General features: G+C 38.4%; 1 protein-coding gene across 2 annotated transcripts; it reads right to left on the reverse strand.

Annotated features, from left to right (window-relative positions):
• Positions 1-2,009: 2,009 nt before the first annotated feature.
• On the reverse strand, positions 2,010-26,842 carry CDC37L1 (cell division cycle 37 like 1, HSP90 cochaperone). 2 transcript variants are annotated; one of them, XM_080913282.1, is made up of 7 exons: positions 26,567-26,840; positions 22,156-22,437; positions 18,423-18,513; positions 11,895-12,010; positions 11,294-11,416; positions 7,117-7,281; positions 2,010-3,560 (listed from the first exon to the last, which is right to left on the reverse strand). In XM_080913282.1, the coding sequence occupies exons 1-7, from the start codon at positions 26,696-26,698 to the stop codon at positions 3,462-3,464; spliced, it is 1,008 nt and encodes a 335-aa protein (XP_080769408.1). In that variant the 5' UTR covers positions 26,699-26,840; the 3' UTR covers positions 2,010-3,461. The 2 variants fall into 2 exon arrangements, with proteins under 2 accessions (XP_080769408.1, XP_080769409.1); XM_080913283.1 differs by lacking the exon at positions 2,010-3,560 and adding an exon at positions 3,717-6,342 and having other exon boundaries at positions 26,567-26,842.

The following is a 26,842-nucleotide window of genomic DNA, read 5'->3' on the forward strand; positions in this document are numbered from 1 at the left end:
ACCATATAGATGAGCTTCTTACACAACCTATGAAATAGTTCAAATACATTCATTCTGGGTTGGGGTTCAGAATACTGCAGGATTTGAGGGTCTTCTTGCTAAAATGTGAATGGTATGCTGGAAAAATGGAAATAAAAAATCAAACCCCAATCCAGACACGTTCCACTTTTGCTCAGCCCCAATTTAAGAACTGAAATGTGATTCCCTCTGAGGATAGTCAATTGGCTTTACTTTTCTCTGAGAATACCTTGCTGACATTTCCACTGTAAGGAAAGCCACTTGTCAGAGATGTGTGCTTTTTGGGGAAGCTTGTTAATTAGATTTTTAATAAGGAAAAACTTTAAATATTTGTATGTGTATGTTCTATACATGTATGAAGGTTGGAGGAAACTTGAGGAAGTTGGTTTTCTCGTTCCACCATTTAGGTCCCAAAGATTGTCAGACTTGGCAGCAAACATCTTCACCAACTGAGCCATCTTAATAGCCCTTATTCACTTTTAAAATAATATTAATGCTAGTCTAAAAAAGGGCCTAATGTTTCTGAAGAGAAATTTAAGGCTATTATAAGCTCCTTAGGCAAGTTTTTGAAAGAACCATAGATGGTATAATTAGAAATGAAACTTAGAGTAATGATTCTAAACCAATAATTTTCTCCTCTACCATCCAATGGAGCGACAGGCAGCTCATGGGATACATGCAGTTACAACTATTTCTGTCTAAGACAGAGCTTCATCCAGCCAGAAGACTGGCTGTGAAACTTGCTATGGAGCTGAGGGAGACTGAGCTTCTTCCCCTCCTGTCTTCACTTTCTAGCACTAAGGCCGTGGGTGAGTGCCACCATGCCCAGTGTATGTGGTGTTGAGGATATCAAAGGCTCATTGAATCTTAGTCAAGAGCTCTACCAACTGAACTGTATCTAAGTCCTCAGCTATTTCATTAAAATAAAACAACAGTCTTTGGGGGCTGAAGAGATGGCTCAGCGGTTAAGAGCACTGGCTGCTCTTCCAGTGGTCCTGAGTTCAATTCCCAGCAACCACATGGTGGCTCACAATCATCTGTAATGGGATCCAATGCCCTCTTCTGGTGTGTATGAAGACAGCAACAGTGTACTCAGATAAAGTAAATTTAAAAATTAAAAAAAAAAATTCACAACAGTTTTTGTTAAATACTTTGATGTCAACTATTTTTCATTAATCAATTTGAATTTCTCATAGATTAGAGAAAAATTTCTAACCTGAAGTATGAGTTATCTATTTGATAAGTATTACTATTCTTTATTACTTAAGAGGGTTTTTTTTTTTTTTTTTTGGCTAGAGATAGCTAGCTCAACATTAAGAGGGCATTTTCAAAATCAAGGAAATAGAAAGACTCCAATAGACTGTCATTTTGTTTTGAGACGATCTCTCTATGTAGCTCTGGCTGTCCTTGAACTCAGAGAGATATATCTGCCTCTGCCTCCCAAGTGCTGGGATTAAAGCTATGTGCTCCCACACACAGCCTAATATGTTATTACAATTACTTACAATAAAGTCCTGCCAATGATTAGGTTCCCATCCTTAAGTGCAAATTATGACATCCGTTAGTGGTTCCTTTGGTTAAGAAAAAGTTCCAGCCAAGTTTTAAAAAAGTTTTTCTTAAATCAATTCTTGTCTTAGAAAACAAAACCAAAATAAACTTTAAAATTATATACTCGGTTTGCTAATAACTTTTTTGTTTTTGTTTGGCCATTAAGAGTTTTAAATTATAGAAGACATAATAAAGGCCACAGCATTTGGGTGACCATAGATAGACAAGCCATGGGCAGAAGTGAAGTCTGAGTAGAAAGTGGTCAAGTGCTACTTCTGTGAAGTTCAGGGATTCATTTGGTTCTATTCTGTCCATTTGGTATCAAGAGGGAAGCTGAGAGCATGCTCCAGACAAGAAGAGAGAAAAAATAAGACAAATATCTTCCATGACTAGGTCACTGATTAAAAGAAACTTACAAGCCAGGGAGCACTGCCATATAAATTAGTCAGACATTTTATTATAGAGTATATATATTTATATCAAAAGCACAAAAAGACTTTTATTCTGGGAACTAGGAAGATTGTGACATTACAGGAGTATGATCAACAGTTCCAGTCCATTTCCACAGTATTAGGTGCTCCATCGGCTGAAAACGACAGCCGAGGCGGAGGTCGCAGCTCTGAGCCCCCCCATGGCTGCTTAGCATGATTTCCTTACTCAACTGAGACCTGCATTCCCAAACCCCAGCACCCACTTTACAAATATTTGCTACAAACTGAAGTGGGCACTGAGCCAAAGATTCCACTCAAAAATAACCAAAGCTAGTGCTCCTGTATGCTGGAAAGATTAATCCTCAAATAATAAGGATATCATAATTGGCACTGTCATCTAATTCTAAATAAAAGAATCATCAAACATCCTGGTGGATCGGCCATGAATTACACAGGAAGAAGTAAAACTCAGAAGCATCCTTTAGTAATTGAGCTAGAAGCAAGTAGCAGATAGAGTGAGACCTATCCCCGCCACTGAAGGGGACTGTTCTCAAATTCTTAGGCATGGTTGGCAGCTCAGCTCTACGATTCTCAAGGCTTCACCACATGAAACAGTAACTGACTTAACAAAACCTTACTCTTCCTGTGTGTTTTTCCAGCCATTACTGTTCTTTTAAAACTTACTCCCTGAGAGATCCCGGACTATGTCAAGTAAATTAGAGTAAGCTTGCATTTTATCTTCTTGGAAAAATAGAAAACTGTATTGTTTTCTACACTCGCTACCCTCCTTGATATTTAAACAGTCATGAGGACAAAGTCACTTTCTGAACAGTTTTGAGATTACTTTAGGGATAAATGTTTTTAACAACAAATTTATACTAGCCAAGGAGTTAACTAGTGGTGCCGAAAATACAAATGTAAATACCTTAAAATAGCAATTTGTACCATCCAGCTTATTAGTAAAGTAGGTTACCACTACTGATTTATTGCTTTTAATGTGATGAATACCAGATTTGACAGCTGAACTTTGCAGTGGAACACAGCATACTTTTATCTTTAATTCTTTCCATGAAGTAGGACATGTATATATCCATGTAAAAAAAAGACCTTGTAGCAGAAGTCTCCTCAGTCAACCAGCCTTGTAAACATTGCATTGTGCAGATTTTCATACTTTGATTCCAAAAATAAGAACAGTTAAAGGCAAATTTAGTAACTGAGGGGTGGGGGAGAGTCCGTCCAGTTTGACTTCCTGCAACATATGGTTACCACTCCACCTTTCAGAAACAAACAACAACAACAAAACCCTAGCAGCACATAAAAAAAGTTGCAAAACATTTCAGTACTCTTTCCCTCCCATCAAAACCGAACAAAAATAAAGTGCAGCACCCATAAAAGTGTCAAGAAAATAGCCAGGCTCTTCCTTTCTTGTAACAAACTAGTCCTTGGGCTCAGCAGTCAGCCGAGTCACACAGTGTCCATCATCCTGTCTTCGTCTTCTTTATGTACCACTGAGTCTACACTGCACAGAGGGGCAGGGGTACAACACTGAAGAGAATCTGGATTCTGGGGGGAGAGAAAGACAGACGGGGAACAACATTGAAAAGCAGCCTCACACCATATATACAACTCATGGCTTCACCTTATATCCCTCTGCAGCATGGCAAAGGAAAGAAAGTGGGTTTTTGGAGTCCACACAGATTGAAACCTGAAGAACTAAAGACAGGATGTTATTCTTTAATCAAAGAGATGTGGTAAAGACAAAGTGCATATACATGAACAGAAACGTTACAGATACCCCATTTTTAACTCTTTCAACAAAAATATAATTTAATTCCTTAAAGATATAAGGTTAAATGTTTTCATAAAATTATATTCAATAAATATGTCTTTAGGAGGCTGGAGGGATGACACAGCAGTTAAGACCACTGTTGCTCTTCTAGAGGACTAGGGTTTAGTTCCCAGCAGACACTGCAGCTCACAACCATCTGAAACTCATTCCAAGGGATCCAACAGCCTCCTCTGGCCTCTGTAGGCACTGCATGCACATGAAGCACAGATACATATCTAGGCAAAACATTCCTACGCATAAAATTTAAAAACTACATTTGTTAAAATACAGCTTTTAGCCAGCAATGTATTCTTAAGATTATGATCTAATTACAAGAGCAATGTACTATAAATGTAAAACATTGTATAAAGGCAAAATCCACCTGAGTAAAATGAAGGAAAATCAGATTTTATTTCCTAAAACTGATAGATAACATAAAATATTGTCCAATTAATGCAAAATTAAATACATTTTAAAAAATTCCATGAAAAAAAAAAGAATTTAAGATTTTAAAACCCAAGACCTTACATGACAATGTTCTCCTTTTGAAGTGATTTATTTTTCTACTCAGTTATTCTGAACATTTTCTAGTAACTTGGACTTTTTTTTTAACTTTTACTACCTAACGTCATTTGTTTTTAATAAACATTAGTGAGCAAAGTTATCCAAATGAGATAGGTTTTTCCCTATGTGGCCCAGGCTGTCCTTTAGTTTGAGCTCCTGCTGCCTAAGTCTCCTAAGTGTGGAATTATGAAGGTGATTGGAGACCGATGTCTTAAATGGCTCATCTCACAGGGAAACTGTTTTTGTCTTAATCCTAATAAAGTGCAATACTTTCCAAGTCAAGTACAATGGCTCTCTCCCAAAATTCTAGCTGTCAAGAGGATCTAGCAGTCTAGGAAGATCGAGAGTTCAAGGCCAACCTTGATTACTAGAGTCAAACTTGCCTCAAAAAAAATAAATAAATAAGAAAAAAAAAAAGAAAAAGAAAAAAAAAAAAGCTACAACACTTTGCGGTTTCTTTAGTAAAAGGCAAAAGCTCGGCAGAATTTGATTATTTATTTCTAAGATGTTTTTTGTTTTGTTTTGCTTTTTGTTTAATGTTCCTGTGTAGTATTAGTATTATTCAAGGAGGTGGGGAAATTAAAAAGCCAGGCCAGAGAATAAACACGATGCAGCTGTTCCTTCTATCCAAGAAGCCACTGCTGAGTCCCATCAAAGGTAAGGGAGACAGTATTGTTTATTATCTAAAAACACAGATTAATATAATCATAGCATTCTTAAAAAGAGTAAATGATGCATGCCAACATATCATATAACCCATGACGTGTTTTAAAAATGGCATGCCCTTATTGTACATTTTTTCAGACCTCACAATTGTCATCTTGGTCCCTCAGGTGGCCTTTCCTACCCCCACTGCCTTCATCTAGTCACAATTTTATGCAACAAGAAAGACTCCTGAACTCCTGAGGCTGTCTAGGTCAGGAAGCTTAAATTCTCACCCAGTAGGGAACAACTGGTCTATTGTCCTTGATTAATAGGAAGATTCCCCACAATACAAATAATGCAAATGACAAAATTCAGTAACTCCAGCCTTCTCTACCACAAACAGCAATGGCGACCTGGCCACTGGTCTCAGCTCTTAACTAACTTCTCTCAAACCACAAGCACCTTCTTGGTAATACAGGTTGCTTATATTTAATGTGTACATGTTCTCATTTTATGTAAAGAACCAATGACATCCTATAAGTCTTTTTTCCTCTGCACATATCAGGTGACTAATTTTAGATTTATTGCTTTTAACATCACCATAAAAGTGCCTTGGAAGAACTACTTTCTCCTGTGCTGCTTCAGTTCTGTATTCAGTAACATCGAGGAACTGATTGGGGGCTGGGAAGATGACCCAGCAGTTTAAAGCACTTGCTGCTCTTGCAGAGATCTACAGTTCAATTCCTAGTACCCACATGGCGGCCCATAACCATTTGTAAGGAAGTCTAAGGATCTAAAGCCCTCTTCTGGCCTCTGTGGGCACCAGGTACACATGTGGTGTGGTGTACACACAAAACTGCAGGCAAAATATTTCATGCATGTAAAACAAATCTTAAAACATAAAGACAATAACTGCAGGCACTCATCGGGAGGCTATTCCTGATGTGTCTAATTAAAGGAGAACCCTAGTAATTATTTAAAGCCAGAATGTAGATATTTATATCCTTAAAAGTGTTTTTGGCTGAGTTAAATGTGATTAACTGCTTTCCTTACTACTTTATATACTATATTAGGTTAAAGTGTTAATGTAAATTTTATAGCTGTTTTAAATACATGTTACTAAAATGGTAAATTATAGTGACATAAGGTCAAAAAACTGAAAATCTCAATTTTTTTTTTTTTTACCATTTTATGAGGATTAAAGGTAAATACAGGACTCTCCTCATATTGTCTTCTGAATGACACTTTCCATATCCCAGTGTAGACAAGAGAATAAACTGGCTAAAGCTGGTCTTAAAATCTTGGAGCCTGGAAATGAAAGATAACTGGGCTCTATTAAACTGCTACTTCTAAAGTCACAAGGGGCAGGTGTGTCTGAAACCCCTCAGCTCTGAACCTCCTAAGAGACACACTAGGTGGGCTCCCTCTTCCTCTCAATTTTCTTCATGCTAATAGCACAGCTTTTATCTTGATTTCACAGCAAATTCTGAAGAGGTTTAAATAGTTGCCAATACTATGACTACTACTAACTGGACGGATAACACACAAAAAGGGCTCCTTAACAAGGTCATTGGTTACAAAAGGCCACACAACAGATCCCTTTAGCTACCACTCACATAGCCAGCCTCGAGCTAAACAAATTGCCAACAGTGTTGTTTTACTTAGAATGAGATGTTCTGGGGGTGCCACCTTGAGTTTTTAATTGAGATGACCAATAGGGAGTGACATTTGACCTAAAGACTGTTTAAGAACAGCTCATCCTTTCCACATTAAAATGAGAGAACTGGGTGTGGCTAATTTAGAAGAGACTAAATGCAAATGCATGAAATAAGACTAGGGGTTATTAATCAATCAGACAACTAACTGATTTTGAGATGAGCTCTCTACATAGCCCTAGCTAACCTGGAACTAACTCACTACAGATCAGGCTGGTCTCAAACTCCGAGATTCATCTCTGCCATGTCCAACACTTAATTTTTGAGGCAAGAAAATTTCAAGTGGTCAGAGAATATTATGCTTCAGTGGTCCTAAAGAATAAAAGGATGTGGCTGCATTTACGGAGTATTCCCTTCTCCAGCTTACCTGTGATAAGGACTCTAAGGAGCCTATGCATCCAACACCAGAATGGGGAACATGATTCTGAACTGTCACAGGTTGAAAGCTTTGTGACTGAGCATAAAGTCTTACTCTTGACTTGAAAGCTTCAAGTTCATTTTTGAATGCTTCAAAATAACCTTCTTCCTCTGCCTAGAACATGAAAACAAACAAACAGAATGTTTCTGGACTACTAAACCACACTCAACTCTGAGAAGCACATAGCAGAGCTGGAACAGAGGCAGTAAAGAACAGTCAAAATGCAGGAACCAGCAGTCTCCTCGAGAGTAGCACGTTGTTTCTTTTACAGGAACACTAACAGCTGCTCTGCTTCATGTCTCTTTCTGCTTCAACAAAGTTAACTAATAGGAAACAACACTCCATATACACACACACAAAGTACGAGTGTCCTGGTGGTACAGTTAATAAGACCACTTAGGAGGCGAAGGCAGGACAAAAGCCAAATTCAAGGCCTGGTAGGGTACATAGTGAATTTACAAAGAACAAACAGGGTGAGTTAGGAGACCCTGCCTCAAAATAAAAAGTTAAAACTGGAACACACCACAGTGGTTGGGTACTAGCTTGGCAGCACAAGGCCCTCACTCAGTTCCTAGCATTGCAAACCAACTGCACCAGCCTCTCACTTAACTAGGGAAGGGGAGCAGTGTCACCATATAGTACGCCTCAGGCCTTTTGAGATTCTCTTTGTAAATGTAATAAAAAACAAACTCAGCATTTAAGTTAAGTTAATCATTGTATCTCCAGTGCTCTATAAGCAAGTGTCTTTGTGGAATCTGGAAACAAGTATGATACCTTAGGCTGAGGGAAGAGACTAACTCTCTGGCATCCAGTCATGTAGGAGTCTTAAGTCTCCATGAAAAGCCCCTCTCTACTGAAGGAGGCCTCTTTTTATAGGCATTCCTTCTATGTCTAACTAGCAAGATGCATGCCCTGTGCTAACAGTATGCTGACTTTCAGGTGGAACAAAAACCTTGTAAAGGAAGTTTAGGTTGTACAACTTGGTTAGATTACAGCTTAGTTCTGGGTTACATAAATGACGGAAATGATGTTCTGGGATACCCTGTGTACTGAATAATTTGCTCAGTTAGATGTGACATCATATTCCAGTACTAGCTAGTACTTGTGTAATCTATGCTGCTGTGCAGAGTTTGCATCCCAACTGCTTACTCCACCGCTTCCCTAACTGCAGGCTTCAGACACAGCTGTTCAGTGAAGTAGCCTACAGTGCAGAAGGATTTAATAACTAACTCTTACAAGATGCTTTAAACATGAGAGACCTACCCCGCAAACATTACTGCCTAATTTTTAATATTAAAATTGTCCAGGTTAAAGACTTTAATAATCTTCAGTTGTTTTATCAAAGATAAATATTAAAATGAGGTATGGCAATAACCCATTACTAAATTAAGTATCAGTTAAAACACGTCCGTTAAGGTATCACCAAAAGGTATACTTTTTATTGCTTCTATGAATCAATTAAAATTTTAGTTAGTATAAGCCTAGCTAAAATTCTAACCCAGTCATTTGTTCATTAAAAGTCTACTGGAAAGTGTAGGATTACTACAACTTCAAAGAGATTAGAGCATCTAAGGTAACTGTCTTTTTTCATTTAAAAATAATTTTTTTGCTGTCTGTTTCTAATAGGAAATGTTCATTACAGAGTATCATGAAAAAAATAAAAATAATTCTAAACTCAAGAATAATCAAAGTTAAACTTCTCTTTCCTTTTAACTTGCAGTTGCATATGTTAAAATGTATGAAAATATGTGTATATGAAGTTCACTGAGCAAAAAAAAAACAAAAAACAAAATTCCACTGTGTACCCACAGAAGTCAAGAGCCAAAAGAAGTTCTCTGGAAGCAGTTCCCACGAGCTCTCCTGTTTCAGTCATTCCTTTGTCTTACCTTCCCTCAAACGTGTAGCTCTCAAAACATACTGTTTAGTTCTGCCTTTATAAGTGCTTTATAAAATATAAAATATTTACAACTACCAGCCTCATAAAATGTCTTTAGAATTGATACTACTATACAACGCTTGTTTCGTTCATTCACTGTTTTTTCATCTATGATGACAAATATATTAATGAATATAGCACAACTGAGTTTTAGGGTTAGGCTGCTATTATAAACAACTCTATAAACAGCACAGCAGTGAGCACAGACATATAAGTGTTGCTCTGGGGCATAATTTTCAAGCCTCACAGCTCATCTACACTAAAAATTCATGCATGCAATAATTTCTCTTTATGTAGGTTACATATTTGAAATAAAACTTTAAAAGACCCAGGAGCAAATCTATTACACATTGCCAGTAGCAGTGTACTTTTATTTTACACTACTGTGTTTTTTTCCCAGAGCTAAACATAACTACTTGAGACTCACAAGTCTGGGCACATACTCCAAAGCATGAAGACCTGAGTTTGGATCCTCAGTTCCAGGTAAAATCTCAGCACAGTGGCACACATCGGTAACCCCAGCACTGAGGAGAGGGAAAGCCAGAGACAAGCAGATCCTAGGGGCTTGCTGGTCTGCCAGCCTAACCAAAATGGTGAACTCCTCAAGTTCACTAGAGGGCCTGTCTTGGGAAATAGAATGGAGCATGATAAAGATGCTCATTGCCACCTTCTGGCTTCCACACTGCACATTTAAAGCACCCCTCTCCTTGCAAAGGTAGGAAGTAACATATGCTTTTCATCTCCACAAGAGCACCAATGACACGCATCTCATGAGTGAAGGAGTATATCACCACAGCACCGTGGAGATCACCGCTGCTGAGGGCCTCCTGACTATCAGGGCTCCTGAGCACATGCTGAGAACATGTTCTCTGTTACATTCTTCAAAATGGTGTTGCTGTCCAGACGTGCACTGCCTCAGTCCCACTAGAAGTACTTCCAAAGGATTGCTCTAATGTGAACATTCTACCCGCAGAGCTCAATTCTCATTACTTTGCTGCTTTGCTTTTTCAGAAACTTTTAATTATTAGTGATTCAGAAAACACAAAAATGGTAATCTTTCTGCACATATGTTCTTATGTTTATATAAACATGCATCTCGTTTAAACTTGTAACACAAACATTTCTTAGATTATTAAGAATGTTCCCTCTTCCTCCATCCTGCCTCCTCTACTGCAGCCATGCACAGCTGATCTCAGAATGCATCTCATAATCCACTCGCCTCAGTTTTAAAAATGGGTTTCCTTTCTTTCTTTTTTTGTTGTTGTTGTATTGTTCTGTTTTGTTTTGTGAGACAGGGTTTCTCTGTGTAGCCCTGGCTGTCTTAGAACTCCCTCTGTAAATCAGACTGGCCTTGAACTCAGAGATCCACCTCTCTCTGCCTCCTAAGTGCTGGGACTAAAGGCACTACTGCTACCGCCACTGCCACCATCACCCAGCTACAAATGTGGTTTCTTAAACAATGAGTTGGACATGTGGAGGATGCTGTGTCTGTTTTGCTCAACACTGCATCCTAACAATTGAAATGGCCAGCAAACACTCCTTATACATTAAATGGGCAAATGATGAAATGCTTAAAATAGTCACACGAATTTGAACGGGTTTCAATTTAAATATATAGCCTAGTGTAGCTTCCTACTCTTTAAGTGCCAATCAGCATGAAAATTTCAATACTACTGTGGTGATTTGAATAGATATGGCCCCATACACTCAAGTGTTTGAATGCTTGGCCCATGGGGAGTGGCACTATTAGGGGATGTGGCCTTGTTGGAGGAAATGTGTCATTGAAGAAGCAGGCTTTGAGGTGTCCTATGCTCAAGGTATACCAGTGTGGCACACACACAGTCTTCTTCTGTTGCCTGCAGATCATGATGTAGAACTCTTTGCTCCTCCAGCACCATGTCTGCCTGCATGATGCCATGTTTCCCAGAGTGATAATATACAAAACTTCTGAACTGTAAGCCAGACCCAATTAAATGTCTTCCTTTATAGGAGTTGCTGTGGTCATAGCCTCTTTTCACAGCAAAGAAAACCCTAACTAACACAACTATGTTATATTATAAATACTAACTTATCCTATGTAACATCTATACTAGCTTACATATACTAAGTAAGTACTAACACTAGACATTTCCTTTCCTTAGAAAACTACAGCCCAACCTTCTCATTTAACAATATCAAGTTACTACTTACTTTGGCTTTCTGGAAAAACAAACGAAAACAGCCTCTTGGATCCACATTACAGTTTTTGGCCATTTCCATAATAAACTGCATTACAACAGCTTGATGTGCTATCTGTTCCATTAGCGCACCTTTCTGAAAAAGACATGCACCTTAGTTAAAGAAACACTGCTGCAAAGAGACTCAACTGGCACGGATGCAGATTTTGAATTTTTAGAGTACTTTTAATTTTATTCTCTTTACTGTTAAGTAAAATATTATCTGAACATAAAGTGAATGTCTTACTGCTACTACATGGACCAGAATAACTACATACTTTTGGCTGAGTTCATATTGTGATTGCTTTATGAAAAATTTCAAACGTACTTTCTAACTAGTAAGCAAGAAGAAAGGAGTGACCACAGTGCACGAGAGCAGGATGATCAGAGGCAGCAAAGTGAGCAGCGGGCGCGCTGGGGAACTGCACAGTCCCTGCAGGGCACTCCGAGGTTGGAAACAAACAAAACTACAATTCTTCCTAATAACCTTTCTCCTTTCATTTAAGTAATGTAAGAAAAAAAAGTAAAATTAGAGTTCTAGTAAGGTTTCTACACATTCAAGATTCATACAATACCTGCTCAGCTTCTAGGTGAAAACACCATAAAATAAGATATTTAGCAGTTTCTTCACATACAAGGTATGGGTTGTCAGACAGAAATCTCTGACTATCATCCCATCGACTCAACATACCTGTAAAAAAAAAGAATTGAATCGCAGATGTCAAATATTTCCTTTCTTCCAGTGAGGCAAGAAATAGATTTCAAATATTACTCTTCAGAGGTAATTTGCAGTTCCAGAGCAGTGTGACGCATGACAGGGCAAGCCGAGAGAGCTGGACTTCTTAGAGCAATGGCCAGCAAGATTTATTTTAGATAGCTATTCTGGCTTAAGAGTGGTCAGTGGAAGTCTCCTGCTTATGGGAATACCCAAAGTCCCACACACATTGAGACACTTGATCTTCCCTTAAGGTTAAAGCTTGAGTACCATTTACTAAAAGAACATCCTTTTATGAAAAGGATGATAAGAATCTCTGCTATTGCCTGGCTGTGGCAAAGTCTGCAAAGGTAAGGGCTGTCTGAGCCACAGAGTCCAGTCAAGGACAGCCTGAGCAGCTCTGCAAGACCTGTTTCAAAACAAACAAACAAACAAGACTAGAACATGGCTCAGTGGTGAAGTATTTGCTTATTACGCATAAGGCCTGAGGCTCAATCTCCAGTACAAAAAATTCTTAAAAGCATGATTTCAAGAAACTATACTTGGCAAATATAAGGGCATATTAAAGATTCACAATACTATACTATCTCTAATTTCTTTTTTAAAGTGTCCAAGATAAAATTTACCAATTCAGGAAATTTTATCAACTGGGAAACAGTAAATCAGTATTATAATCACTGATATGCTTGTCATTTTAGTCACCTTAGTCATTTACTAATGCTGTCTTCTCATGTACAGTAAACAATTATTCTTTGAAAATTAGTTGAACATATTTGAAAGGCTTTCATTTTAGTTCAAGATATTAGATGAATCCAAATAGTACCAAGCAGTACATCTGCATCTTTACCTAATTTAGCAAAGTCACTATGACCAAGTAACATGGCATCTGCTATGGTTATCCTTATATGTAAAACAATGTATGTATCACAACGCCAACAGCTTCAGACTTTGGATTTACACACAGCAGCTAACAGTACGGATGTCATTAACCCATCATGGAAGTTTCACAGGACTGTCCTGACAGCATGACAATAAAACTCTTTCAACACAAAATAAATTCCTACATAAAAAATTTCACATATGAACATGTGATCAAAACTAAAGACAAACACCTTACTTGAGAATACACAGCAACATATGGGAACCAACTGAAAATACATTATCTTTAGACACGATTGTAGGCAATTTCAGCATTTTTTTTTTTTTAATTGAGAAAAAATTCCAAGGAGGACAGAGTCTCCCTATATAACTCAACAATCCCTCAGTCTTTAAACTTCTACAGCTCTGTTCCCCAGTGCCAGGTCTGCACTATCTTTTGAGAAGGACCCATGGAATCTAGGCTGGCTTTGTTCCTCTCTCTCTCTCTCTCTCTCTCTCTCTCTCTCTCTCTCTCTCTCTCTCTCTCTCCATTGCTGGGATTATCAGACCATGGGCCACCAGGCCTGATTTATAGTTTGAGAGATGTTGAAACCTAGGGCTCCACGAACACCTGTCAAGCACTCTACCAAATGAGCTATATACCTAGTCCCTTTGCTAGCTTGCTTACACTTCTGAGGAGGTAATCCTTTCTGTTTTTATCTACAATCATCTATTTACCTCAGCATAGCAGCATTACACATGAATGAACAAAACCCTGGCCATTTGGATTCTGAATTAAAGATAATATGAAAAAGATAAGTAACACTTGTTAACAGCCACAGGGGAGAAATGACATACTGAGGTTTTTATCTTTATAATACCCAAGACTTTAAGACTGGACAGGATTGTATCTAACTAAATAAATTAGATCTTGAATTAGTATGAAATTAAGAAGCAGTCCATACAAGTCTTAAGAGAAACCATGTGGGATTTTATAGGAAACTATTTAGAGAATCCACAGTTACAGGAGTAGAATGTATTGAAATTACTGTCATCTTGAAATCTGTAAACAGAGTAACACAATTGAGGCTGACAGAAAAGGAAACAGACTCTAGAGCTAAACAGTCTCAGTCTGAACCTCAGCTTCCACTTGGGCAAGTCCTTCATATACATCTGTATCTTCCTCCATAGAGTAGGACTAAAACAGTCCCCAAACATGAAAGATTTTTATGAATTAAAGACATTAATTCATTAAAGCACTTAGAACAGTGCCTCACACAGTAAATACTTGCTAGCAGGTATTAACACAATATGAATAATTCACTCACACAGCAATTACTTATTAAGACAGTCTTTTCGTTAGTAAGCCAGCCACTCAGACTACCAACCAATTTCTCTGAATGCTTAGAATAGCTTACTTTGACAAATTAAAATAATTTAATTATATATTTCAAACCATGTGTCTTTCTAGTAAACATCTAAATGTCATTACTCTATTTGATTTTAAAGCTGCTCCCAGTACACATGGGTTGCATTTTGTTTACAGAATGAATACATTTAACATTTTATACCACCTACTGTAACTCTACCTGTTAAAATTGCCCTAGCTAAGCTGTAAGGTCCACGGGAAGACCGTGACTAATTTTACTTGCTGAGCCCCATATTTCCCATCATCTCTCACCAGACAACCGACTTTTACCTCCGTGCCTACGCACAAAGTCTGGTTAGTGAAAAACAAATCCATCCTTCTCTGTCACCTCACCATGCTTCCGAGGTTTCAGGTCACCCTATCAAGTATTCTACAAACTTCTGACATTTCCATTTCTCTGAAGTTCAGTGGTAACATTATTTTATATATATATTAAACATATTTGTAATATTAAGACATACCAAAATTGTTAGGATAAGACCTTAAATATTTTTTCAGGTAATAGAAATGAAGTATATTTGTTGTAGAGAATTTGGAAAGTTCTCAAGTTAAAAAAAATGTGCAACTTAATCAAAGTTTTAATTCTTATAATACATTTAATTTTCAGTTCATTTTACTTTATATTTTATTCAAGTACTTCATAGCCTTTTTAAAAACTGGTTTAAAAACCACTTGGTTTCTAACAAAGGTGTTCTAAGTGAGAAAGAATGTGACATTTTGTGCAAATGTTGACAGTCCAGTGACCATGCTACACACCCAAGAGAAGGCTGCATCAAAGCTAACTATGGCTGAAAGGGAAAGTGACAATGCCCTGAAGAACCACTGCATGATTTGAAAAGCAGCTAGCTCTGAGGACCACAAGGACAGTGACATTAAAGATACAAACAACTGTGGGAACTGTTTAAGAGTAAATAAATGAGCTGTGTCTGAATCAGTATTTTGTATTTCTAAAGCATGAGTCAACTAATAAATGCAAATGAAAAGGGAAATCAGATTCCAATAACTCGTAACACTGCAATAGTGGTCATTTACCGTTTCATCTATGCATAGGGTAAAGAACGGGGAAAAGAGTCATCAGTAGCATAATGGAGAGCTGGGAAGAACTGTGAAGAACACAGGCACAATTGAGACGTTGGTGTGAAGTCCCTGCAGCAGACACATACAGTTCCCATTTACCAGGCCCTTGTTTCCAAGAGATGAGAATAGAACCACGTTTGGATAGTCTTCATTAGGAAGCTTTAATTATAGCTGCCATTTCAGATGTTTTTTTAAATGAGTTCATCAATATATCCCATCAGTCTGGCAAATACTTTTTCCTTTACTAATATTCACACACTAGCAAAAATATTTGCTTTATCCAAAGGTAGATAACATCAAACCCTTAGACCTCTACCAACTGCACCATCATTTTGTAAAGATTCACTTTAATACCTCATCATCCCATGGAACTGGAAATTAGTCCATTTTATGTAGTTGTAACTTGGTGAGCAGAAGTAGCAGGTGCCCCAGACGCCTATTTATATGATACACACATGCCAGAGAGTGGAAAGTAAAATACATGAAAAGTTTGGCAGCCTACTACCTTAGAAACATTTCTGTGGATCCAATGTGTTGCAGCAAGTAGGGTATCTCCTCCAAAGTGAAAAGCCAATGTGCATTTCCACTAAGAAACAGGCACAATGTGAATCTGGGAGTGGCTAAAGTCTGGTTGGATTTGAAGACAGCAAGGGTCTGGTTAGTATTACAAGATGAGATGCTGGAAGCTCACAACATGCAATGGTAAAACAAGTGCTTATTAATCATCTGTGGATCTCCTGGCCATCTTATTAAATACACAGTTTAATAAACTAAGTGGTTATGGTGAGAATAGGTTTGAGATTATGCACAGACTCAAAAGCATGGATTCTTCTCATCATGGATGTTTCGGTAGCCTAGTCCAGGAGACAAAAAAAAAAAAAAAAAAAAAAAAAAAAAAAAAAGCAAGCTAAAACTTCAACATGGCACCATATTCTACAAAATTAGTTATTCCACCACCAAATATCAGCTTGAGTATATTGGTATAGTGGTCCAATTTCTTCTTAGAAGGATCAATAACCCCTCACATGAACAAGCCCATTCTAGAGCTGAAAGTGGCCCTCTTTCCTTACCATGCTTACCAGTCATACATTTTCTGGTCTACTACATGAATTGGTTAGTGTACACTATTTTTACTTATTTTATATTAAGATATATGACAAATACAAACTCATGACATTTATTGGTCTTACCATAGAATACTCAGAAACTCAGTTTTACACAGTGAGACAAGGGTCTGCTGCTGTAGATCCAGTCTTGGTGTCAAGGTAGATTGCAACATCTTGTGAATTGGGATATTTTCCCACATAGAACTGCCATTTAACCTAAGCACTCATTCTACAACAAAAGAAGGTACTGCTTCTTACTTACTAGGTGGCATGGCTCCAAAACAACTGGCATACAGAATACCAGGTGGGCAAAAAAGAACCTAACAAACCAAATGCAAAACACAACAGCACTAGTGCCACTCCTCTACCAAACGTTATTTGTGTCTAGAAAGAAGTAACAGCAGAGAGCACATCATTCTCCTGCAGCAGAACACATGGGCCTTGGTAGCAAGGACTAGGTAGGAATGGCAAGTGACAACACAGGACTCATTTGCAAATTACTGTTTCTATCCCTTCTGTCCTTCATGGTTCAAAGATTTTAATATCTACCCAAAAGAGGGCTGCTCATTCCTTTCATCTCTATATATGAGACAACACAATGACATATGTAGAAATGTGAGTGTGTGTTCAGTTTCGTTATCTGTCTCAGAGTCTCATAGTCCAGGCTAACGCTGAGCTTGCAGCCCCCAGCTTCAGCCTCTCCATTGCTGGATTACAAGCATGTTTCAACATGCCCAGCTTTCTTTGGGTACTATTCTTGAGTTAAATGTACAATTTCTCCTTCTGAAGCAAAAATACTTTGAGGGAGCACAGACAGAAAAAGGTTTCAACATGCCACTGGTTAACAAAACATAAACAAGAACCACATCTATTCATTCACACAATACTTGAATAAGAAGCAGTGTGAGCCTCAACTCCTCACACTTCCAAGCAGCATTTTCAGCCCCACACTATCATATTGCTTCAGTCGCAGAATACACCGTGCATATACTTTCGGACTCTGCATTTCTCATGCTGTTGCCTAATCTTTATGGAAAATGCTGAAAATTTGCCCCCTCCTAAACAAACTCAGACATTACCTCCTCTAGGAATCCTTCACTTACATCAAGTTCACCCCTCTTCACTCAACAGAAACAGCCAGCTCTGGGACTGGAGAGATGGTTTAGCCATTAGGAGTGCTTCCTGCCTTTCTAGAACCTGAGTTCAGATCCCAGCACCCACACTGGGTGGCTTACAACTACCCAGAACTCCAGCCTTAGGGGATCTGACACCATCTTGTGGCCTCCATGGACCCCTATACATGAGGCATATACTTATACATACATATAAAGATGTATCTTTACATCTTTGTGTATACATTTCTGTTCTATTATCCGAGCAACATGTCAAGGAACTACAAATTACATAGCATCATAAGCAAACACGAGGAAAAAAAAAACAGCGAATTGGAGCTGGAACAATGACTTGGTAGACAAAGGCACCTGCTACCAAGCCTGATGACAGATGTTCAATCCCCAGAACCCACATGGTGAAAAAGAGCTCCAGCAAGCTGCACTGACATTCATATATGTGCACCTGATCCCCACTGTACATGAAATATATATATATATATATATATGTATATATACACACACACACACATTTTAACAGAGTGCTAACCTTTTAATATTAAAAAAAAAAATCAAAAAGAAAATCCCAGAACAGTCAAGAAATACAAAGAAGTGACACCGTCATAAAGAGGGGCATTAATAAACTACTTTTTTCATGACCCAACACAAGAAAGGTCAGAAACAGACCTGGCGACAGCACCAGAAGCACATCAGAAGGGATTGTCCGAGTGTAGTCTTGGGACCTCATTGATAGGTTTATTGTTATACACACACCAATGACATCTAGCACAATAAAGAAGGGGACTTACCAAAATGTCTGATTTTTTGCTCATATTTCTGCATAAATGATTGTGATTTATCTTCATCTTCTGTTTTTCTTTTATCTTGATTAATAAAACTCTGGAAAATAGTGACTAAAATCAATATTTTAACTAAATCTCTTCAAATATTGAATACTTAGCAATTTTTCCTTAGACACGATGCTATAAGAATATAGTATAGCATTCTATATCATGAAACTAGTCTGCTAAACTCATCACTTAAAAATTAAACATCCTCATTTGATCTAGAGATCACACAAAAAAACCATCTGAATGAATCTTTATATTAACCTGATTACCCTATCAAAGGCAGGAACAGAAAGATTTATTCCACGTGTAATTTACATTGCATTATTCATTTCCAATAAATACTTGCAACTGTAGCCTAATCTTTGAGTTTCTTGATAGAAGCAAACTCAGTGATCTAAGCACATGAGAGTCAAAGATATTTACTATAAATTCTTCAAGAAGAGATAAGACAAAAAGGTATACCTAATTGCATTTCTTTAAAAAAAAAAAAAAAAAAAGGTTCTCTTGGGAGGCTAGTTTAATTCTCCTTAAAACTAAGAACAAACTTCTAGAAAGGAAGAATTTGCACGTGTTAAATAAGTCACAAAACATACCAATAAGTTTCTCATCTAACCAGCAAAACTAACACAACAGTTTTCAAAGTGTTCTCTGATACACTCATACAGTGAGATTATCACTGCCAAAATTAAATGAATGAGCTGGCTCCCTGCCAGTTTGTATTTCAAAACAAAGGTACCTTATACTTTATTACCTAGATCAATGCTGTCCTGGCTACAAATATACCTTAAAATTTTCTACTAGCATCAGTAGAAGCAGAGATGCAGATGAAGTTCATAATAGATTAAACGTATCATTTAACACGGAAGAAACACAGATACAAACAAATTAACAAAGTACTTCATCTTTGGTGTGTTTGGTATGGAGTAATGGAATCTGGTGTATCTTTTACAAGATTTGGGTATGTACCCCTGGGCACAGTGTCACATGTCTTTTTGGGGGGAAACAGATCTCCGAGTTTGAGGCCTGTTTGGGCTATGTAAGAAAGTTCCAGATTGGCCAGGGCTGCTCAATAAGATCCCTGTCTAAAAAGCAAAATAAAACCGATTGTCTTTAAAACAACAACAACAAAAAAAAAAAACCTATTAATTTGGCAGAAGTACTGCACTATTTAAAAGACTCTACTCTCTCAATTATTAAAGGGCTGATTCAATGTTTGAAAACTTACTTAAAAGTCAAGATTGGCACCCAAAACAAGAAAGGGGTGCCGGATTCCTTCACTCTTATTCAGTATGGTGCTTGATGACTTACAAACAAGACAAGAGAAGACACAAACAGGAAAGAAGGAATAAATGTGTTCTTATTTGAATATAATATAATTCTACAAGTCAGACCTCAATGACTACAGCAAAAAATCTTTAATCTGATACATACTTTCAGCAAAGTGACAGGATACAAGACTAACATAAAGATACCAGTAGTTTATAAACTAATAATATGCTGAGAAATGAATACAAATAAAATCACATTCATGATTGCCTTAAAGACAGACAAAAACAAAAGACCTTGGAATAAACCTAATTCTAGCAAGGAAGTAAAAAAACATCTATAGTAAAAACCCTAAACCACTGAGGAAAGAAATAAAAAATAAAAAGCAGATCTCCACTGTTGGATTTAATATTGTGAAAATGGCTATGATACCAAAACCAATTACAGATTCAATGTGATCTCCACCAAAATCCCAATGTGTTCTTCACAGAAACCACGAAGAAAAAAAAATTCAAATGGAAGCACAAAAGACCACAGATAGCCTAAACAAGCTGAGCTAAAAGAAAATACTAGAGGTATCACTGCACATGACTTCAATCAATCGTGTATAAGAGAGCCACAGCTGACAAAGATATCAAAAATCAATTATTTATCAGAGAAAAGGCAGTTTCATCAAGTGGTAGTGGCCAACTTGGATATCAACACATAAAAGACTCTAGATCTTTATCTCGCATCCAAATGCATCAAAGACCTTAATGTGAGACCTGAAACTTCGATACTACTAAAGAAGAAAGTACAGAAAACACTTCAAGATAACAACATAGGCAAAGATGCTGAACAGGAAGATTCCAGTCACTCAAGAAATAACACCAGCAATTAACCAAAGAGATCTTATAGAAAGTCTCTACACAGCAAAAACAAAGAGATGGCCTACAAAATGAGATAAAAGTTTGTCAGCTGTACCTCAGGGGTCTAATGCCTATCTTAAGATTAAACTGTTTTATTTACTTGCTCGTTTAGTTTGCATGAGTACAGATGTGTATGCACACGCAAGTGAGCTCTCTCCTCTCCCTCCCTCTGTCTCTCTGACCCCCAACATGAATGTGCATGTGTGAACATACCATAGAGTATGTATGGTGGTTAGAAGACAATCTGCAAGTGACTCTCCCTTTACCATGTGGGTCCTCAGGATCAAACTTGGATCATTAGGCGTGGAAACAAGAATATTTACCTGCTGAACCACCTCACTTACCCTAATATCTTTGACTACAGTACACAAAGAATCAAATATTAAATAATAAGAAATCAAACAATCCATTCAGTAATGGATGCTAATGGAGTGAGCAGACAACCTCAAAAACTAAATATAAATGGCCAATAAATATATAGAAAAATGTGATATCAGCCATCCAAGAAATGCAAATCAAAACTGCACTGTGATTCCATTTTACCATAATCAGAATAGTAGTCACTACAAAAACAAGTAACAAATGCTCAAAGTTGCAGACAAAAAGGCACACTTTTACACAAACAGAAATGTAAGAAAGCCCATCTACTATGGATGATAGTGTGTAGATTTCTCAAGAAACTAAAACTAGAACCACCATATGGCCCAGCTATTTATACTACTCCTGGGCATTTACCTGAAAGACTGCCAGTTAATGTATCAGACTTACACATCAGAATAGGCTGCATCGTTATTTTATTAGCTATGGGAATAACATGGATGCCCAGCAGCTGAATAAAGTCAGATTAAATATACACCACACACACACACACACACACACACACACACACACACACACACATTTTGTAGCCACAAAAAAGAATGTTATGTGATTTGCAAAAAAATGATTTGCACCTGGATATAATCATATTTCTATAGATGCACAAAGTCACAGAAGAACAGACAATATGGAAACAAGTGAAAACTAGGGGCACAAAGGCAACTAATAGGAAGGGAATGGGTGAAAAAGGGGGAGTGGAAGGGCATGGGGCCGGACATCTCAAAGTGCACTGTATATCTGAAAGAAAATGGCTTTATGTAATCCAGTATAATAAAATTTAAATTAAAAAAAAAGATTTATCACTTGAATTTACTAATCCCATGCTGATAAACTAAAGGATTTTTTTAAAAAACAAATTTAGTAACTACAAGTTAGTAACTACAAAATCAACAGGAAGCCGACAGCATTAGGAACATTCAGCAACATCAGGAAGTACTCACATATCAGGTTCAGCACCCAGGCCCATACTACACATCTTTTGAGTTGGGGTTCCTACCTGCCTCCCTCTTCCCAGCTACCCTACATGCAGAAAGCAAGGCTTGGAGATACTGGCTGTTTAACAGGATTCTGGTGCTTAGCAACAGTTACTTACAGACGCTTCTGGTTTTCCTTCTTCGTTTTTATCTGCAGTGCCATACCTTATTAAAAACATCCTTGCTAATGGCATCCATGTTCCAGAGACACATCCTCTCTCTTTGGACCAGAGCCTCCTCTTTCTGTCTCCATTCTTCTTCCCGCTGCCTCAGTTCTGACACTGCAGTCTGTGCTTTGGCATGTTCCTGATCCAAGGACTCAGAGTTATGCAGTGCTAAGCTGCCAAGTTTCTGCTGGGCTTCAGCGAGATTCCATTTGCACGCCACAGAGCTCTTCACAAATTCTTTCTGCTTTTGGCAAGCCAGTTCAATCCCGTGGCTATACATCTAAATAAAAAGCAACAACAACTGTATTAGTAAGGATTGAAGGCAGCAGCAATGACACAGCTTGTTGTTTTCCAACTCAAAGGGCCTCTGTAGGACGTTTCTGGTACTCAGCCTATCGGTATTCTTTGTCTACCACTGCAGTTTACATCCATCAAGTGGACTCTGAGCTTCTTTGTTCATCTATGCTCCTCCCCTGACAACTAACACCACAAAGGCTGACAACTGTCAGTGACTTGCATAGAGCTGGCCCACAACAAACATCAGATATGTAGGCTCCAGAATCCTTCACCAGAAGAAGGAAAGCAAAGCTTGCATCAGTCATAGCTCCTCCTCCTGAAAACCAGACCTTCGGAGCTTTAACCTGCAAGATCTTTCTGCAGTGAGCATCCTTCACTTCAAAGCAACCATTTATTGGCTTCTAGTTTGTGTCATCACAATTTGTGATAATGTGAAAGTTCTTAGTAAAAAGTGCTATTTAAATGATTATCACACAGGCATACCTGACCTCCATCCTAATAAAAACTGTGACAGTTAAATTGATAAGTGACAACTGGTGACTCTGCTCTACTCAGGAGAAATTACTTTTAATATTTTCATAGCTATTCATGTAAATGCAATGGGTGCTTAATTCTTTATGTTCCTTGTCTCAACAACAAAAGTTGAGGGCATTTTTTAAAAAGGATTTCTTGGTTAAATGTACAACTTCATACTACTTACTAAGGGTTCTTAATCTGTTCCCAGAACTGTATCAGTATTCAAGCCTTTATAAATTTACATCTCAACTGTATAAACATAATCCTACTTGTTGGTCTTCATTAGCCATTCTCTACTTGAGTGATCCTTGGGGGGCGGGGGTCATGCTGTTCCCTAAAGTCTATTACTATAAAACATAAACTCCTTAGTTCCAGTCAGTTTTACTTACTGGCTTATTCTTCCTACCATCAGGACCCTTTTCTCCTATTCTCTCTTTCATTGATATTCCGTCCTCTATCCAATGCCTGCCCAATCCCTAACCTCTCCTTATTCATTCTCTCCAAACCCAAAGTATACTACATATTGCTATGTTGGTATATTTTTAACATTAATATATAATTATTTTCTCCCTGATTCCAGGCTTTGTAAGGAGTTAGAATTTAATAACTGTTAGATGAATAAACTAATCTTCACTTTTTGAGTAAACTGTTCTGACAAAGGTAGTAAACCTGAGTTTTCTGGCACATTCAAGATTTCTACTGGCTGTTTGTGGACACTTTCTATCCTGTTTCCTTATTTAGCTATTATTTGGGTTTCGAGTCCAGATACTGCCATGTCTCTAAATAACAAGTAAAACATTCATTTTTACTTCTTGACACAGTAGAAGAATTGTGAGGCTAGAGAGTTGACTCAATGGTTGAGATCACTTGTTACTCTTGTAGAGGACCTGGGCTCCATTTCCAGCACCCATATGGTGACTCACAACTGTCTGTAACTCCAGGATATCCAACACCCTCTTTTGACTTTGGCAGGCATCAGAATTCATTGGATACACATACATGCTCGAAAGCAAAACTCTCATACACAGAAATAAAATGATTTTTTTTAAAGAAAAAAATATCAATGGTGTTACACACCTTTAATTTCAGCACTTGGGATGCAAAGGCAGGCAGATCTCCATGAGTTAGAGGCTAGTTGGACTACATAGAGAAACTTTTATCTCAAGGGAGGGAGAAAAGCCAGAAAAAGGAGAAAAATAAAGCTGTAAAACTTAATTTGTAAAAAAAGAAAAAAAAAAGAACAAAGTAATACTAATAAAGGCAGTTATTAAAAGCGGGGTACAAGATTTAGCCCTTTCTAATTATACAAAAGAAAAATTTCTCAAATCAAACCAACTACCAGAATTATTTATATTCAAACTATTCTCCATAGACTACCATAGACCATTTGGTCATACTATACAACATGCAGGGAGATGACTAAGTATAACGCAGGGTCTTTAAGAAAAAAAAGCAACACAGGGAAGTGAACCCATTCTTTGCTGAATTGCATTCTGAGCCCATATCAAGTCTTATCTTAATCTGTGATCATATAAAAGTTTAAAAGAACATAATTTTAATGAATAAAACTCTACAAGGAAATTTATTGTTAAGGTACACTGGGGCAACTTTACACCAGAAGTTCTCAAATAGCAGCCAGAGTGGATCCCAGCACTGAGAGGACAAAACAGACACAGGCCCTACTCCTACCCAAGAAGCAGTTTGCACTCGGTACCTGCTAGAAAGGGCAAGTCACTGAGGCGCATCACCCACACTCCAGAGCGGGCTGTTCTGTGCTGAGCAGAAGTTGGCCAACACAGAATGAACTCTGTGGGGTGTTTTTGGAGACTTTCTGTTCCATTTTAGCATTTAAAATTTTTATTTATTTAGTCTTACTAGTCGTTTGCTTGTTTTGATTTCATTTGGGTAGTTTGTTTTAAAAGAAAGAGAGAGAACATAAAGTGGGGTGGGTAGAGAAGTGGGGAGGATCTGGGAGGAGTTGGGAGAGTGGAAAACAAGATGCAAATATATTGTATGAAAATTGAAGAAAGATACAAACATTTTTATAACATTATTTGTTATATTAAGATAGCTCCCTCTCTCACATTTCGTAAAAATTAAGCCAGTAATTTAAGATGGATTTTAAAAGTCTGTTGATTGATTAAACATTTTATTCTTTTTAAATATTCTAACCCTCAAATTTAAGTCCTAAAGCTAGCAGGACATATAAATAAGATTGTAATAATTATGTGTGCTTAGAAGTAATGACTTTGCAAATTCTATCACTATTTAAAGACCTTCTTATCTGGATAAGTATTTCTCCAGATAGGCATCGAGAGGTAGGCTGGAAAGAGCACTGGACTGAGAGTCATGAGTTCTAGTGGAGACTCTGCCACTATCTAACTAGATGAACCTGGGAGATTTACAATGAAGGTAATAAACACCTCTTTAACCCCCATTACCTAAACAAATGCACAGGTAAAACATTCGTTTTAAGATACTGGGTTTCTTGGATTACTTCTTCGAGTCAACCACAGTGAACTGAAATTGAGCGGGTTTTCCCTGGTCTGTCCAAACTGACAGCAGCAATTTTCCCTTTTCTCCCTCTCTACTATGTATACACAGATGACACCAGTGCTGTGTGATTAAGGTGACTACTGACCCACCAACTCTCATGTTGCCTTGTTCTCCCTATGACAGCTGGATGACCATAGTCTGTGGTTATGAAACAGCATACTGTGAGCCCAATCAACTCAGCTGGCTGGCATAATTAGCCCACACTTGCCGGCAGGTAATTTAAGCTGGTCACCTTTAAGAAAAGCAGTTAGAAAACTGGGCCACAGTTTTGCAGGAAACGCCTAGAAATCAGCCATCTTCGATCAATTTCATTGAAAAGATTCGTGTTTGGTATGTGCTTTTGAATTTTGAAATCTGGTTCAAAACACACTCAGGTGAGGGGATGTCAGGAGAAGGCTATGTACATAGTACAGCATCCCCATAAAAGCCATATCACACTTGACAGTTTCTGAGGCAGGAAAGCTGGGTTGAAAAACACATGTAGTATCAGAAACTTCAGGTACAAGTCTGAAAGAAAAACCAATTCTGTGGCTGTATGTTTTCACTGGGGACTCACTCGGAATGAAACGATGAATAAAGTATGGAACCAATGATAGAAACGGAGGTGTGTGCCAGCGTCAAAGGCGAGGCTTACAAAATTTGCTGCGATGTCAGCGTGGGAAAGAGCACGTGAGATGTTTCGGTCGGGACTCGGTGTACTACCATAGAAGTACAATCACTCCCTGTTCCTATCAACTGTGCACAAAGTAGCCGGAGCTGGTAATAAAGGCTCGGATGAAAGCACGCACAAGAGGACAAAGGGGTCAATGTTACACAGCTAGAGCTGCCCGCAAAGCTCTACGCAGACACGAGAGAGGAGGGGGAACCAACCCAGGTAAAGGGACAAGTGTGCGTGGACGTGGAGGTCGGGAGTGCGCGCGTGGCCGCCTCTTTTCTCGCGGAAGATGCTGCCAGGGCTGTGGCTTGGCATCAGGCCCCCCTGCGATGCCCGCAGACAGTTCCCATCCCCCGCCCCCCAGCAGAACGCAGGCCGCTCTCACCTGGGCGCCGCCGTCCGGTACAGGAGAGTAGTGGGAAGAAGAGGGGGACACGTCTAAGTCACTCTCCTCTTCAGCCTCCCCGCCAGTCCTCGGGAAGCTCCAGGGGCCCGGTGGCGGCCACGGCTGCTCCATGTCCCACTGGTCCGAGCCCGACAACCGCCACCGCCAACGGCCCTGGCGTGAGTGGAACCTGCTGGGCGGAGCCAGTCGCTCCGCCGGCCACGGTCGTTACCCAGAATCCCTCTGCCGCTGGCGAAGCCGATGCACCCCCGAGCA

The sequence above is a fragment of the Micromys minutus genome, assembly GCF_963924665.1.
Source record: "Micromys minutus genome assembly, chromosome: 2".
Lineage (NCBI taxonomy): Eukaryota > Metazoa > Chordata > Mammalia > Rodentia > Muridae > Micromys > Micromys minutus.

Coding starts and splice junctions, on each gene's coding strand:
- CDC37L1 (XM_080913282.1), bottom strand. CDS start 26,698: ATGGAGCAGCCGTGGCCGCCACCGGGCCCCTGGAGCTTCCCGAGGACT. Junction 22,438..26,566: donor TACCGGACGGCGGCGCCCAG/GTGAGAGCGGCC, acceptor CTTTTTATTTAG/ATGTATAGCCACGGGATTGA. Junction 12,011..18,422: donor GCAAAAAATCAGACATTTTG/GTAAGTCCCCTT, acceptor TTTTTTTTACAG/GTATGTTGAGTCGATGGGAT.